Below are 15,367 nucleotides of genomic sequence, written 5' to 3'. Positions count from 1 at the left end.
AGGACCTTGGCCAGAGGCCATGACAGGTTCTGGAAGGGGAGAGGCAAGAGACTCTGGGGACCCTGGGTAGACACAGGCCTCAGGGGACAGCAGAGGGAGGAGCATGGACAGGAGGGAGCCCTCAGTCCTGTGAGGGAGACTGGCTGGAGGCAGTCTGGAGGCCCCCTAACACACCAGGCACACCCGGCAGTGGTCGCGGGACGACGGGCTGGGGCCGTGGGAGCGTGCAGCAGCCCAGGAGCCCACCGCGAACGCTAGGCTGAGGGCCAGGCGGACACAGCAAGGGCTGGGCTCCGGGACAGGACACAGACTCTCTCCCCTCCCTCCTCGCCCTCCCCAGGGACAAACGGCCCTTTCTGTGGCCAGTGGGGGTGGCCACACACTCGCTCCTTTGTCCACTGTGTCCCGGCTGTTGTCCTGGTGTCCGGACCCCGCGGCGCCTGCGCTGGGACAGGAAGAGGCAGGAGCGGGGCCAGGAGGCTGTGTGTGGAGCTGTCAGCTCGGACACTGCGCAGCAGTGGGCCTCCAGGGCACGGGGACCAGTTAGTGCGTGGGGGCAACAGCATTTATTTCTGTCCAGATGGCGGGAGCTCAGCCTGGCACCCCGGGGACACCCCTCAAGAGGCGAAAGCAAAGGCAGTGTCCCTGGGGACCTCTAGGGCGCAAGCCACCCACAGGCCCAGGGTTCCCTGGAGGGGGATCCCGAGGCTGGAACGGGTCTGGCAGGGCCCCAAGAGCTCCCCTCAGTAAGGATGTGTGTGCTGCCCAGGGGCAGAAGGGGGGCAGGGGGCTGAAGCTGCGGTCCCTCCAGGAGGCGGGCGCGCGGGGACACCCCCATGTGGCATAGGCAGTGCCCCGGCTGTGTCTTTGCTCCGGGCTCCCGGGAGGGGGCAACCTGGACGCACCCCTGGCCAGGGTGAAGAGCCTGCGCGGTGGCGACGCCTCAGGCTGCAGTAGCAGCGCCGGGCACGGCGGTCACGGGTGGGCAGGCCTCGCTGCCCAGAGGGCCGGCCTGCAGAGGACGCGCTCCACGGCCTCTCCTTGTGCCCGGGAGGCCCCAGCCCAGCCCTCCTATCCGCAGCCGGCCCCCGGGCAGGCGTTGGCGGCGTCCAAGGCGCGTCCAGCGGCGGAGCCTCCAGGCCCAGTGCTCCGGCGGTGCGGCTAGTCCGGGGTCTTGGTGGCAAAGGTCAGGTAGCCGGTGTGGCCCACAGCCTCCTTCATGGGGGTGCCGCTGCGGAAGGGGCCGGCGTCGGGGCGGGGGCCGGCGCCCAGGTCGGGCGGGGGCAGGCTGACGGTGCGCACGTGGTAGAGCTGGGGCAGCACCTCCAGCGTGCTGAGCTCCGAGAAGCCGCGCGCCGCCAGCGCCTGGCACGTGCGCTGCACCTGCTCGATGCAGGGCGAGAAGGAGCAGAGGCGCCCACCTGAGGGTGGCAGGGGGGGCCCGGGGTCAGGGCAGCGTGGGCCAGGGCTGGGCCTCCCCCGGCCGGCCGCGCCCTCGGGCAGAGAGCGGGGGTCTGGGAGGAGCCAACTCCCCCCCACCTTTCTCAGGCCGGCCCGAGCCCACTCCCCGGGCCTCCCGGGCCCCACGCTTCTGCGCCCCGTGGCAGGAGGCAGCCGAGGGTCCGCAGCCAGGAGGGGCCAGGCAGAGCGGCCGGCAGCTGCCCGACTCCAGCTCAGAACAGCCCGAGCGCGCAACTCGGGGGCGGGAAGGGCCCACAGGCGGCGGGGGCGCTGCCGTCACAGGAAATTAGAGGCTGTCGCTGCTCCCGGGAACAGGGGCGCCCACTCTGAGGAGCGCGGAGCTGACGGGCGGGGGTGGGAGCGACAGTCCCTTCCGGGCCCTCCCAGAAGGGCGGGCAGCCTGGCCCCTGGGCCCTGGCTAGGAGGGGCAGGGAAGCAGGGTGGGGTGGCCAGGCCTGGGCCTCCCTGGACCTGGGAAGGAGACACCCCTGCCGCAGCCCAGAGGGTAATGCCGGCGGGCAGGGGCGCCGGTGGCCGCCGCGGCGGAGCGCAGGGTCTGTTGAACCGGGGGCCACCGGCTCACGCGCTGCCAGGCCAGAGCGAAAGCGGGCTGGCCAAAGAGTGGGGAGCCTGCGGACCCGGAGCAGCAGGCCAGGCCAGAGGCGCGGGGGAGGGGCGGGAGGCCAGGCTCTCCTGGGCCAGCCTCGAGGCACCAGGAGGGAGGTCACGAGGCTGCTCTGCCTCCGTGGGACTAGGGGCTGGGCCTGCTGGTGTCCCCCGATCAGGGAGGGCCCGCAAGTGTCCAGGGGCAAAGCAGGAGGGGCTAGAAGTGGGGGGAAGCCAGCCTCCCCTCCACCTGGTCACAGGCCAGCTGGGCAGAGACCAAGGCTCGAAGGAGCCCAAGCCAGAGAGCTGGGCAGGAGCCCTCTGGGCCCCCCGGTCGCTGCCCTGCTGCTGGAGCGGGCCGGCATCTGTCCCCGGGCAGCCCTTCCCCGGGCACCTTCCAGCGGGGGAGGGGGTGGGGGGGGTGGGGGGGTGCTGCTTGCACTGAGCCCGCTCCTTCTCCAGAAAAGGGAAAAACCCAGTGCCTCCCTGGCTGGGAGCCAACCTCCCGCCTCCACACCGCGTCTTCCCTAAAAGGGGCTGGTGGGGCTGCCACATTCTCCAGGGGCCTGAGCCATCTCCCCCTCTGGGGTGGGGGCGGGGAGCCGGCGGGGCGGGCCAAGGAGCAGGGGCTCTGGCCGCTCCAGGCCTGACTCCTCTCCCAGCTTTCCTGGCCCCCAAACCAGGCGCCCCCTCTGTGCCCCCCGCTCCTGCTCCCGCCGCCTGAGCCGCCCCTCCTCAGGCTGCCGGCCCTGGCCAGGCCATTGCCGGCAGCTGCCCTTCCTGCCCTCGCTGGGCTTCAGACCCCCCAAGCCCCACACACCTTCCACCTTGAGGGCGTCCCAGGCGTGGCCCACGGCCTCCCACGGCGACGGGATGTCCAGGAAGACGGCGTCCGCCACATGGGTCACACCAAAGCCACTGCGACACACGTCCTGGTTCCGCACGGTCACCCAGCGGCCCAGGCGGTGCTCCTGGAACTCCTCCCTGGCCCTCTCAGCCCGCTGCTGGTGGAACTCCACCGTGTGCAGGTGGCCGGTCGGTGCAATGGTACGGATGATGGCGTGGGACACAGAGCCGCTGCCCGTGCCTGTGGGGGCAGGACCGCTGTCAGGTGGGACCGCGCCCCAGAGGGACCCGCAGAGGGGACAGGAGCAAAGCCGGGCTGCACAGGCCACAGACCTGGGGAGCTGCCACCCTCCTTCCGCGTGCCAGGCCCAAGCTCCTGCACCCCGGCGTTGCACTCCCTGCACCCCAGGCTGCGCCCACCACATACCCACACAGGGCGCGGCCCTGCTCTTGCTGTGCTTCGCCTCCTGTGACCTGACACAGGGACCAACTTGCCACAACTCGCTCCTCCTGCGCCCCACGTCGTCTCTGGATCCTTTCAGCTGCGTGCAGCCCACCCCTCCTCGGTCCCCACCGGGCTGCCCTCCCGCAGGGCCCGGCCTGGAATGGACGTCGCCCCATCCAACCTACCACTAGGGCCAGGTTCGCCCCCCCACCCCCCCCCAGTCTTCCCGACCTCGTTCCCCGCTTCCGCTCCCTCTCTGGCACGAGCTTGGCCTCGGGACCTTTGTACAGCTCTCCCTTGGTAGAATGCTCTCCCGGGCTCCTTCTGATCATTTACAACTCAGTGTCCCCTCCTAGGAAAGGTCCCCTGGCTGTGCCCACTGGAGAAGGCACCTTTGAGTCCCCTTCACACCAGGCCCTGGTTCAGGTGCCTCCCAGCAACCAGAGGCCCTGGGCTAGTGACGCTGACCAGCTGTGCCCCACAAAGCAGGAACCAGGCCTGGTTTAGGGCTGACCCACGGCTCCGACAGGGGAATTTGGCATCAGTGGGGTTCAGGGTGTGCCCACTGGTCATGTTCCTTTCACTGGGCGGAGCAAGGCCCTAGGGGGCTGAGGCACAGGTTACAGGTGCAGGGGAACAGGAGGCTGGAGCTGGTTCCAAGGCCCACTACCAGCCCCATAGGGGCTGTGCTCTGCCCAGTCCCGCTGCTCTCTGACCTGCAGTCCCTGTAGTGGGCACATGAGTGTGCAAGGGCTGAGCTGGCTGGCCTCCAGCTCCATGACCCAAGCCCAGTCCCCAGCCTGAACGGCCAGGTGCTCACGGTCATCGACCGTGGCTGAGGACCCGGTGGGGCTGAGCACCTCACAGCCTCTGTCCAGGGCAGGGCTGAGCCTTGGCCTAGGACTCCCGCGGGTCACAGTCAGCAGCTGCTGGGGCAGGCAGCCTCCACCCTTTCTCTGCAACAGGGCTAGGAATTGGCGGTCAGCACCTTGGTCAGCGCCAGGCTGGGGGAGACCCTCAGTGGCTCACTACCTAGGGGTGGTGATGGTCCAGCACCATCACTCTTGCTGGGGGACAGCTTCCTAGCTTCTGCCCTGTTCCCTGTGGTCAGCCCCCCTCAAAAACTCTGCTAAATCAAGGAGAGTGGCGGAGTCTGTCTCCAGGAAGGGGCCGCAGGCTGTCCGGGCCTTGGGTCTGGCCTCCACCTTCATGCCAATTTCTCGGAACTCAGGGCGACAGAGGACTCACCAGACTCACAGACCACAGAGCCGGGCCGGAGCTCCAGCATCATGGTGAGCAGGGCAATGTCGGTGGAGTAGAGGATCTGGGTGCGGTGCGGCAGGTTCAGCGTCCAGAGCTCCGGCGTGGGGTGCAGAACATACACCCAGCCGCCCCGGCCACAGGTCACCTTGGAACCAAAGGGGCGGCCGATGAGGTCCACCGAGTGCCGCAGGACGCCGTGCCGCGTCTGGGTCTGCGCCCCGCGCTGCACGCGCACGGCCACCATTGCGCCGTGGCCCAGGGACAGGATGGCCGTGTCACCCTCTTTGATCAGCTCCTCGTAGCCCACGAAGCTCATGGTGCTGCGCTGGCGGGCGCCGGGACCTGGGAGGAAGTGCGGGGCAAGAACACGTAAGGCCAGGGAGGCGGGCAGGGCCCCTGGGTCCCGGTGGGCCCGACACGCAGCCGGCAGCGCTGCACCGGGCCCGCCCTTTGGAGCCCGCAGCCCACATCACCGACGCAGGGCCTGCGGCCTGGCGGGGGCGGCCGTCCGAGGAGGGCAGGCCCTGGCCCCTCACACCCTTCTCCGGCCGGACGCCCCGCTCCAGCTGCCTGAGGGGAGCAGGCGCGGTCGCGAGGCCGCCCCAGGCCGGGCCTCTCGCCCCGCGCGGGCTGACCGGGCGGGGGCGGCGGGCGTGGGGGCTGGGAGGCCTGAGCGCGCGGCCGGGGCGCCCTCCCCCCACGGAGCCTCACCGCGCCCCGCGCCCCCGGCTCGGCGCTCCCGCACGTGGCTGACGCGGCGCTCGCGCTTCCGGCTCGGGCGCCCGCCGATGACGTCACGGCCCGCGCCGCCCGCCGCCGCCCCCGCCCGCGAGCGCCCGCGGCCCCGCGACGGCCCTGCCTGGGCCCGGGCCGGGGGGCCGGGGGGCCGGGGGACCGGGGGGGGGGTGCCCGGGCCGGCCGGCCGCAGGCGCCGGGGGCGCGTCGGGAAGGCTCTGCGGGCGCGGCCTCGGCGGGGCCCCGCCTCCCCGCGTCCAGGGGTTCGGCCCCGGCCCCCCCCCCCCCGCGCCCGGCGCGGTGTGGGCGGGAGCGCGGCCGTGGGGTCCCGGCCCCCCCCGGAGCGCGGGGCAGCGCCCGCTGCCGCCCGCCGGCCCCGTGATCCCTGCGCCCGGGCCCACCGCCCCCGCCCGGCCCCGCAGCAGGCCGAGGCCGCCCCCAGGCCCGGGGTTGCTCAGGCTCGGCCGCCAGGCAGTGGCCAGGCCAGGCACGGCCCTCCCGGCCCTCCCGCCGCTCGACATCCCGCAGCCCGGCCGGCCGCCGGCAGGGACTCCCCGCCCGTGCTGCACCGGCCCGCGCAGCCCCTAAGTGCCCCTGTTATAGGACAGGAAGAGGGGTAGCCCAAGCCCCGCAAACCTGCCTATTCTACATGGGTTCTGCCATCCGCCGCATCAACACAAAACATAGGAGACTTTAATGGGAAGGAACTTTAATAAAACTAGGAAACAATACAGGAAAGGCAAAGAGTCTAGTTTCTAAGTGAAGCACCCAAAGTTACCCGTCCCCTCGTGGGTAAAAGTCCATCCAAATGGGATTGGCCCAGAGCAAGGCCCCAAAGCCTGCCACAAGTCTAAAGCATCTTCCAGTGGGGACCCACAGAAAAGGGTCACAAACAACCGGACAAGCCCGGAAGGAAAAGAGCAAAATCAACATCAAGATAAAAGCTGCCATTGTCACCTCCCCACGGGTCTCACCCACATCTGTGTCACCCAGTCCACGACCAAAAGACAAGCGCAGTTTCTTCACATGTCTCTAGGCTCCATGCGCCTCCTCCAGGTCTCCTGGCTCCATCCTGCTTCCTTCCTCAATCTCTTCTTTAGCTTCTCCTCTTCCTGCTCAGCTCCACCCTCCCTTGGGTGGGGCAGGGAACCTCCCCCTTTCCTGGGGACCACCCTGTTACACCCCGACCCCCTCTGCCCCCTCCCCCAGGCTCAGCGGGGTGTGGAGCGGTGTGGAGCAAGGCTGGCCCCGTCCAGGGCCTAAATTCGGACTTGGTGACTCCGCGGTGGTTTCCTGCGGTCCCGACTTCCCTCTTGCGCCGTCTGGGCCCGACTGGCTCCTCCAGTGTCCCCCCCCTTCAGGCAGCCTTCCCAGAGCTGCCCCTCTGCGCCCTCTGAGCTGGCCCCAGCCCTCAGCTGGAGCCTCACGCCCCCACCCGCCTCCCCCAGCCCCAGTGATTGCCCTGGCCCAAGGCAGAGTGTGATGGTGGAGCCCCCCTAACCAGAGCCATGGCAGTAAGGCCCCGCGGGCCGTGAGGGAGGGACCACTTTCCAGGCGGGGAAACAGACTCAGGTTAAGTCATTTGTCTAAGGTCATGCAGCCAGCGTGGCCAGAGTGGGGCTGGGATTTAAACCAGAGAACCTGGCTCCAGAGAACCCACGCGGGGTTAAGGTAAAGGGAACACGGCCTCCCTGGTGGCACAGGGGTTAAAGACAGCGCTATCATGCTATCTCCGGGCCTCCCTTTTGGCGCAAGGGGTTGGGCACCGCACTGTGAGGTAATCCACAGCCTCTGCAGCACGAGTTTGATCCGGGCCGGCCAGGGAGAGTCCCACATGGCGCAGCAGCCCTCTCCTGTCTCGCCCGCTGGTCCCCTCAGCAGTGTCTTCAGTCCGTCTGCCTGTTCTGTTCCCTGCTCTGTCTCGGGTGAATCCTCTCACTCCCTGCAGCCTGTACCCCAGCTCTTGTATGCCTAAATAAATAAATCTTAAAAAAAAAAATAAAGGGAACACGTAGGAAGGAGAAATGATCAGGTGACGAGGTCCCCTCCTGACCAGCCCAGCCACCTGCCCCACTGTGTTCAGCGAACCAAGGGCAGCCCCTGCCCCTCTTCTGACCCAATCAGCTTCCCCTTCGGGTCATGCAGAGCTCGGGACCAGGGCACCAGGAGGAGGCCATGCCTGCCCGCCCTGGTGGCACCCTTATGGGCTCTGAGGACAGGTCTGGTTCCCTGCCTAGAGCCTGGCCCTGACCCCCACCTGGCCCCCTCTGCCTGCTCAGCCTGGAGTCTGCCAGCGCTGCGCGGGGCCCACCTGGCTAAGCAGGCCCAGGTCTGTAATGAAAGGCCAGGATGGGACTGTAGGCGCCCCACCCTCCTCCAGGGCCAGGTGCTCCTGTGGGGCTGGGTGCTCCCCACCCTCCTTCGAGGCTGGTGGTTAATGTGTAGCCAGGTATGATTTCTGAGGAACTTGGACCACAGGCTGACTGGGTGATGTCACCGCCTTTCACCTGACGCCGCCAAACCGGCTCCTGTGGGCCTTGGGGAACATGGAGCACCCACGGAGAGGGCTGGTCTGCGGGGGGCGCTGTGCTTTTGAAGAGGCTGGCACCCTTCAGGCCCCTCCTGATTTCCCCTGCTCTGGGACCACCCAGCCCCCCCAACAGCACAGGCCTGCGCCCGTCACTGCTCTGACCACCTGGGGCTGTTTGAGGCCAGGCCGGGCTCCACCTGGGGGCTCCCAGGACAGGCCCGCAGTCATGTGAGCACAGGGCCCCGCGCTCCTGGGTTGTGGGGTTGCCCTGCCTCTCAACTGGCACTGGCACCTCTGTTGCCCACCTTCTGCTCTTCCCTCTGCTTTTGTGCAAGGGAGGGACAAAAGACCCATCTTGGGAGGCTGAGCCTTCCTGGCCAGACCCTGAGCAGGACAGCCCTGCTTCCTGATGCCCCCTCCGGTCGGGACCGGGCTGTGAAGGGACAGGGACACCTGTCCTTCCCTCCTTGCACCCCTGAGCTGGTCAGGCCCTGGGTGGCTAGAGGGCGGGGGAGGGGAGGCCGCGGGAGCAGCTCTGTAGGCTGAAGACAAAGAGGAAGCTCTGGGTGCAACCCCCACCCCGCCGGGTCTGAGAGCCCTGCGAGGCCAGCAGTTTCCAGAAACAGAAACTTGAGCCGGTGGGGGGAGGCGGGGAGGGCAGCTGCAGATACTTCTAAAATCCGGGGAAGGGGCTTTGGGGGCGGGGGTGCAGGAACGCTGGGCTTAAGGGACACCTGCTGTCTGGCAGCCCAGGCCACTTGCCTTTTCACATATTTGCCTCATACTTGGGCTCGTTTTATTGGTCTAAAAAACCCCAACAGGTCAAAGCACGCCCAGGCGGGCAAGGGAAGAGGCAGGAGCCCCTCTTCGGTGCCCGCGGGGTAGCCAGGCCAGCCCGCCCGCCCCCCCGCCCCCCCCCCCCCCCCCCCCCCCCCGTGCTCACAAGGCTGCTGTCTTTCTCTCCTCTGCTCTTGTTCCAGGGCCCTCTCCTAAGGGACGCCGGCCCGGGAGCGCCCACCTCCCCATCTCCTGGCCCCATCCCCCCCTTGGCAGCAGTGCTGGCTCCTCTCGCTGCGAGCTCCCCGCGCAGTCACGGGAGGGGTTGTGTTGCACGCGCACTTCCCGGTCCATGCATGAAAACACGCAGGGCGGACAGGCACGCAGGGCAGACAGGCACGAGGGGCCGGAGCGTTCACAGCTGCATACTATGCCGCCTGGGGCCGGCCTGCAGGGCCTCCCCGCTCCGCCCCAGCACAGGCTGGTGTTGGGGAGTTGGACAGCCAGGCGTGCCCTCAGGTCTTGGGCAGAGAGAGACCAACGGCCTGTGCTGCCTGAGGCTCCTGGAGGTGGGGCTGCGGGTCGCCGAGCATCCCCGAGCATCCCCGTTTTTAATAAACGCTGCGGGGCTGCTCTCCAGAGACGATGTAGCAACCCATGGTTGCCGGCAGCGTGTGAACGCCTGTCTCCCCACATTCCAGCCCACAGCCGGCGCTGGCCCGAGTCGGTCTTTCATGTTTTGCCAACCGGGGTGTGCTGGGGGTGGGGGATGAGACAGTTGCTGTCCTTTCGCTTGCGGAACCCCGTTTTTAGTGAGTTTCTTTTTTTTTTACTTTCACATATGCTTTTTGTTTGTTATGTTTCCTCCCATGGTTCCTGGGAGTCTCTGGGGCTTGCCTTTGGGGGCGGGGTGGGGAGACAAACCTGTCCCCCAAGAGAGGGTCAGGGCCGGCGCCCTGGGCTGTGCTCTCGCACCTACCAGGAGGGGCTGGACCCAGGGTCTCCCGCTCAGACAGACCAGAGCCCCGGGGGCTGGCCAAGGTCAGGTCAGGGCACCCCGTTGCCGGAGGGAGGGCGGCAGCCAGACTGCGCCTCGCGCTCGCTCTGCACCAAGATCGCCGGGAGATGCCTGCGGGCACCTTGAGGAAGGTCGGCGGCTGCGGGCCAGCGCCGACCCGGCGGGCTTGGGGGGGCAGAGTCTGCTGCGGAAGCGCTGGGGCCTCTCGCCAGGCCCCGGGCCGCGGCTACCGCGGGGGCTGGCGGGACAAGGGAAGGAAAGGATGGGGCGCAGGCGAGCCCCAGCGTCCTCAAGGCGGGGCGTCTCACGGGCCTCAGTTTCCCGCCGGAGGCTGAGTGTGTGTGTGCGCGTGTGCGCGCGCGCGCGCAAACCCCAGGGGGTCCAAGGGCCCGAGGGTCCAGCTTCGGTGTCCAGGTGGGCTGCTCGGGGTCCCGGCCGGGGCACAGCGGGGATGGGAGGCCCGGGGGGGCCTCGGGGGCTGCGGGCGGAGGACAAAGCGGCGGCACCGCCCCGCGGCGCGGGCCAATGGAATGAATGGGCTATAAATAGCGGCCAATGGGCGACCCGCGTGGCGTCCCTTAAGAGCCGCGGCCGAGCCGAGCGGCTGCTGTTCTCCTGCGCGGCTCCCGCACTTGCCCAGGACCGAGCGCCCCCGCCCCGCCGGACGCCCGGTGAGTGGGCCCGAGGGCCTGGGCGGGGGGCGCGCGGCGGCGGGGGGCGCGCGGGGCCGGACGCCCGGGGCGCGCGCCGGCGGGCGGGGGTCCCGGCCGGGCCGGCGCGTCCCGGCGCGCGCCGCGGGGCCCGCTGACCTTGGCCCGTCCCGGAGCCGCCCGGGCCGAGGACCCCGGGAGGTGGCGGCCCCGGCCCGGGCCGCCCGCTGACCCCGCGCCCCCGCAGCCGCGGCCGCCGCCATGCCCTTCTCCAGCAGCCACAACGCGGCGAAGCTGCGCTTCCCGGCCGAGGACGAGTTCCCCGACCTGCGCGGCCACAACAACCACATGGCCAAGGTGCTGACCCCCGAGCTGTACGCGGAGCTGCGCGCCCGGAGCACGCCGAGCGGCTTCACGCTGGACGACGTCATCCAGACCGGCGTGGACAACCCGGGTACGCGCGCCCGGCCCGCCCGCCCGCCCGCCCCGCCCGGCCCGCGCGCGCCCGGCCCGCGCTGACGTCACCCGCGCCCCCCGCAGGCCACCCCTACATCATGACCGTGGGCTGCGTGGCGGGCGACGAGGAGTCGTACGACGTGTTCAAGGAGCTCTTCGACCCCATCATCGAGGACCGGCACGGCGGCTACAAGCCGGGCGACGAGCACAAGACCGACCTGAACCCCGACAACCTGCAGGTGCGGGCGGGGCGCGGCGCGGGGCGGGCGGGGCGGGCGGGGGCTCCGGCGCTCACCCCTCGGCTCCCAGGGCGGCGACGACCTGGACCCCAGCTACGTGCTGAGCTCGCGGGTGCGCACGGGCCGCAGCATCCGCGGCTTCTGCCTCCCCCCGCACTGCAGCCGCGGGGAGCGCCGCGCCGTCGAGAAGCTCGCGGTGGAAGGTAGGGTCCGCGCCCCGCCGTCCCCCGGCCCCCCGGCCGCGGCGCCGGCCTCGCGCACGCGGGTCGGGTTCCCGGGGGGCCGCGCGGGCCCAGCCGGCGGCGGGGCGGGGGGCGGGGGGCCCGGGCGCGGCGCCCCCTGACGCGCCCTCCGCAGCCCTGTCCAGCCTGGACGGCGACCTGGCGGGCAGGTACTACGCGCTCAAGAGCATGACCGAGGCGGAGCAGCAGCAGCTCATCGACGACCACTTCCTCTTCGACAAGCCCGTGTCGCCGCTGCTCCTGGCCTCGGGCATGGCCCGCGACTGGCCCGACGCCCGCGGCATCTGGTGCGTGTCCCCGCGGGCCCCCCCCGCACCCCGCCCGCGCACCCCGCCCGCTGCGGGGAGAGGCGGGGGCAGGGCTGGCGCCGCCCGGGCCTCCGGGTGACCTTGACCGCCAGGTGCGGCCGGCGGCCCCTGCCTGTCGGGGTCCCGGGGTGGGGACAGGTCGCGCTGGCGCCCCGCGCGCACCCCTCTGGGGAGCTGGCGCTTGTTTTCCCTCCTTTCTCGCCTCCGCCCCCGCCCGAGGGACGCTGCCAGGTGCGGTGACGCAGGCGCTTCCTGGGGGGGCGGGGGTGCTCGCGGGCTCCTGCCCCAGGGGGGGCAGATGCGGCTGGAGCGCCCAGAGTCTGCGCTTCCCGGGGAGGGCCCGGCCCGCCCTGCTCGGCGCACGGGGCTGCCCGGCCGGGGGCGCGCGGGCCTGTCCCTTTGGACCTTCCTGCGGTTTCTGGGTCTCCTGCCAGCCCCCGAGGGCGCCCGGGGCCGGGGCGGGGTGGCTCTGGGCAGGGCCCCTGCACCTGCACCGGCTGTGCCTGCGCAGCGCAGGGGGGAGCCCTGACCTTGCGCCCCCAGGCACAATGACCTGAAGACCTTCCTGGTGTGGATCAACGAGGAGGACCACCTGCGCGTCATCTCCATGCAGAAGGGGGGCAACATGAAGGAGGTGTTCACCCGCTTCTGCAACGGCCTCACCCAGGTCAGGCGGGGCGCGGGCCGCCCGGGGGTCCCGGGCTCGCGACCCCAGGGCCCCTCCCAGGGCTCCAGCCCCCCTTCTCCCGCGGCCCGCCCCTCACGCCTTATCCGCCCCCAGATTGAAACGCTCTTCAAGTCCAAGAACTACGAGTTCATGTGGAGCCCCCACCTGGGCTACATCCTCACCTGCCCGTCCAACCTGGGCACCGGGCTGCGCGCGGGCGTGCACATCAAGCTGCCGCACCTGGGCCAGCACGAGAAGTTCCCCGAGGTGCTCAAGCGGCTGCGGCTGCAGAAGCGCGGCACAGGTGCGCGGCCCCGCGGCGCCCCGGCCCCCCGCCCCGCCCCCCGGCCCCCGCCCCGCCCCCCGCGCTGACCCCGCTCTCCGCAGGGGGCGTGGACACGGCGGCCGTGGGCGGGGTCTTCGACGTCTCCAACGCCGACCGCCTGGGCTTCTCGGAGGTGGAGCTGGTGCAGCTGGTGGTGGACGGCGTGAAGCTGCTCATCGAGATGGAGCAGCGGCTGGAGCAGGGCCAGGCCATCGACGACCTGGTGCCGGCCCAGAAGTGAGGCCGCCGCCCGCCCCGCCGCCCGCCCCCGCGCTCCTAACTTATTGCCGCGGGAGCCCGCCGCGCCCCCGGAGCGCGCCCTCGCCCTCGCCCTCGCCGCGCCCGCCGCCCTGTAGAGTTTATTTTTGTGATGGCGCCGATGTCGCCGATGCGGAAATAAAGCGGGGTTTCGGCCTGCCGGTGTGAGCGCCCCTCCGCGCGCCCCCTGCCCTTCGGGGTCGCGCCCCTCGGGCTGGGAGGCCCCGGGGTGGCCCGCGCGGCCCGGGGCGGGGGGCGGGCGGCGAGGGGCAGGCTGGCCGGGGCGCGGGGGGCGGGCGGCGAGGGGCAGGCTGGCCGGGGCGGGGGGCGGGCGGCGAGGGGCAGGCTGGCCGGGGCGCGGGCGCCCCCTGCGGAGCGAGGTGTGCGCGGACAGGCAGGTCCCCAGGCGCCCAGAGCCCCCCCTTTCCCGCTCGGCTGCCCCGCAGTCCCGCCCCCGGCCCCGCCCGCGCGGGCCCCGCCGGCTTCGGCTGCCGGCCTTTCTCCAGCCGCCACCACCCCACTACACCCCACTACACCCCACACTTCCCTGGGGGGTCCCCTGGAGGGCCAGGGCAGGGAGGGGTGCGGCGAGCCTGCGGGCGGGGCCTCCGCGCGCAGTCCTCTGCGCTGCCCCCTGCTGGCCGGGTCCTCCCGGGGTGGCCCCCGCAGGGCCGGTGTCCCACATCCCGGGCGTGCGGGCCCACCCGGTAAAGACTAGAGGGCGCGACCCCCAGACAAGCAAGTCGGGGTCCTGCCGCGGGGCAGGAGCTGGCAGAAGGCCGACCTGGCGCCGCCCCTTCAGGGGCACGTAGAGCAGGTGGGGAGCCCGGGGCGGGGGGGGAGGGGGGAGGCTTCCAGGGGTAAGGCGGTGCCCTGAGGCAGGGCCTGGTGAAGGGCCCAGCAAGGGCCCAGGCTCCTGGTGCAGGGCTGGTGGGGTGGGGTCTGCGCCCATCCTTTGAGTCCCGGGCTGGCACTCAAGCCCCCACCCTGACTGCCCCGTCTGGGGGCCGGCCAGGCCCGGGCTTACCCTTTGCTATAAAGGGCCGCCCTTCCCTCAGCTTTGGGGTCCACGCGCCGAAGGTGGGGCAGGGTGAGGCCTCGCCCAGCAGGCGCCCCCCAGTAGCCAGAGCCACCCAGGCTCCCTGTCTGCCAAGGGGGTCAGCCCTGTGGGCCCAGCAATGGGGATGAGGTGGGGGGCTCAGCCTGTCCCCCTGGTCCACATGCTGGCTCAGGCCCCTCACCACTGCTTGGGCAGGGTCTGAAGACAGTGGGGAAGGCCTAGGCCCCTGACCCAAGGCGCACAGGTACTTGGGGGCCTGGTCGGGCAGACACCCCCTCCCCGCAGAGGGAGAAGGGCCCTCCTGGAGGCTGTCAGCACACCCAGGAGGGTGCACAGCGGCCGGCGCCCCTGGGGAAGGGGTCATGCAAGTGCATTTCCCTGGCCGGCCAGTGGGAAGAAGCCCCTGCAGCAGGCAGCATTCGCTCCGGGACAAGGGAGGGTTTGCCATGCACCCCCTTCTGTGGACTCACCAGCCCCTCTCCCCTGGACTTGGGTCCTGTAAACGGGTCAATTTAATTTCCAATCCCATTCAAGCGTGGGCTGGCTAAGCACGCAGCCTCCAGCACCACCAGGTGGGGGTCCCCCAGCAGCCATGGACACGGCCCATGGAACCTGGCCACTGGCGGCAGGAAGCACCGCAGGGCCCAGGCTGTGGCATCACCGGCGTGGGGGGCGGCTCTGGCCGCAGGTGCCACCCGCCGAGCTGCAGCCCTGCCTCCAGCCTCCAGCAACGGCGGGGTGCCCCGTCCCCGCCCCCGTGACAATGAGGAATGACCTGGACGTGGTCAACTGTCCCCGTCCCCTTGGGAACCGCTGCCGCGGGAAAGAGACACTCGGGGACGAGGGGAGCGCTGGGCGGCGGGCCCCGGGCAGGGCTGCCTCCACACCGGACGCCTCCCCGGTGCAGCCCCAGAGGCCACCTGCGCGCGGGCACAGCGAGGCGACAGCCTTGAGGAGTCAGGTGCGAAGGCAGGTTCGGGAACAGCGCGAGCCAAGCCGGGGGTCTCTGCACGCTCCACCCTCAGGTCCTCTGCTGCGGGCTGACGTAAGTGGGCTGAGCTCTCCCGACAGCACCCAAAGGACGCCCCTGTCACCGTCATGGGAGGCCAGGCCGAGGGGAGAGGGCTGACCGGGCCCGATGCCAGGGTTCTGCTCCCTGCTCTTCGGCTTCCGGAACATTCTAGGCCTTCCCTGAGCGGGACCTGCTTCTCTGAGCAGGAGCAGAAAAGGCAGCCATGGCCTGAAAATTCCCTGATTCTGTGTTGCTACTTCCAGCCCCTGGGAGCCGACACTAAGCCTCCGACATCACCCGGGGCCGGCTGTGCTCCCCTGGACTCGGGGCATCTCCCACAGGTAACAGGAAACCATGCTGGGTGCCGGGCGGCAGCCCCCGACCCAGGTTTTCAGGGGTGAGGGGCGGAGGACAGGGGTCCTCACCAGCTGGCTGGCACATGCCCGGCGCCCCTGCCTGAAGGACAGAG

At 70.7% G+C, this 15,367-nt stretch overlaps 2 protein-coding genes across 2 annotated transcripts; one reads left to right on the top strand and one right to left on the bottom strand.

The window, feature by feature from the left end:
* Positions 1–558: 558 nt before the first annotated feature.
* TRMT61A (tRNA methyltransferase 61A) lies at positions 559–4,938 on the bottom strand. Its single transcript, XM_084239971.1, has 3 exons — positions 4,607–4,938; positions 2,888–3,154; positions 559–1,421 (listed from the first exon to the last, which is right to left on the bottom strand). Exons 1-3 carry the CDS (start codon positions 4,935–4,937, stop codon positions 1,162–1,164), a joined length of 858 nt encoding a protein of 285 aa, XP_084096097.1. The 5' UTR covers position 4,938; the 3' UTR covers positions 559–1,161.
* A 5,326-nt stretch (positions 4,939–10,264) lies between these two features.
* Positions 10,265–12,936, top strand: CKB (creatine kinase B). The gene is made up of 8 exons (XM_084239873.1): positions 10,265–10,352; positions 10,579–10,785; positions 10,872–11,026; positions 11,097–11,229; positions 11,384–11,555; positions 12,120–12,243; positions 12,358–12,547; positions 12,631–12,936. Exons 2-8 carry the CDS (start codon positions 10,593–10,595, stop codon positions 12,807–12,809), a joined length of 1,146 nt encoding a protein of 381 aa, XP_084095999.1. The 5' UTR covers positions 10,265–10,352; positions 10,579–10,592; the 3' UTR covers positions 12,810–12,936.
* Positions 12,937–15,367: the final 2,431 nt, after the last annotated feature.

The sequence above is a fragment of the Talpa europaea genome (assembly GCF_964194135.1).
Source record: "Talpa europaea genome assembly, chromosome: 8".
Classification (NCBI taxonomy): Eukaryota; Metazoa; Chordata; class Mammalia; order Eulipotyphla; family Talpidae; genus Talpa; species Talpa europaea.
The sequence above is the reverse complement of the archived record's forward strand: the minus strand, read 5'-3'. Positions and strand labels throughout refer to the sequence as shown.

Excerpts from the sequence above, each read along its gene's own strand:
- CKB (XM_084239873.1), top strand. The coding sequence starts at position 10,593 with ATGCCCTTCTCCAGCAGCCACAACGCGGCGAAGCTGCGCTTCCCGGCC. Across the intron at positions 11,027-11,096 it reads TGAACCCCGACAACCTGCAG|GGCGGCGACGACCTGGACCC; the intron begins GTGCGGGCGGGG and ends CTCGGCTCCCAG. Across the intron at positions 11,556-12,119 it reads CCCGACGCCCGCGGCATCTG|GCACAATGACCTGAAGACCT; the intron begins GTGCGTGTCCCC and ends TTGCGCCCCCAG.
- TRMT61A (XM_084239971.1), bottom strand. The coding sequence starts at position 4,937 with ATGAGCTTCGTGGGCTACGAGGAGCTGATCAAAGAGGGTGACACGGCC. Across the intron at positions 3,155-4,606 it reads CTCTGTGGTCTGTGAGTCTG|GCACGGGCAGCGGCTCTGTG; the intron begins GTGAGTCCTCTG and ends CTGCCCCCACAG. Across the intron at positions 1,422-2,887 it reads GGACGCCCTCAAGGTGGAAG|GTGGGCGCCTCTGCTCCTTC; the intron begins GTGTGTGGGGCT and ends TGCCACCCTCAG.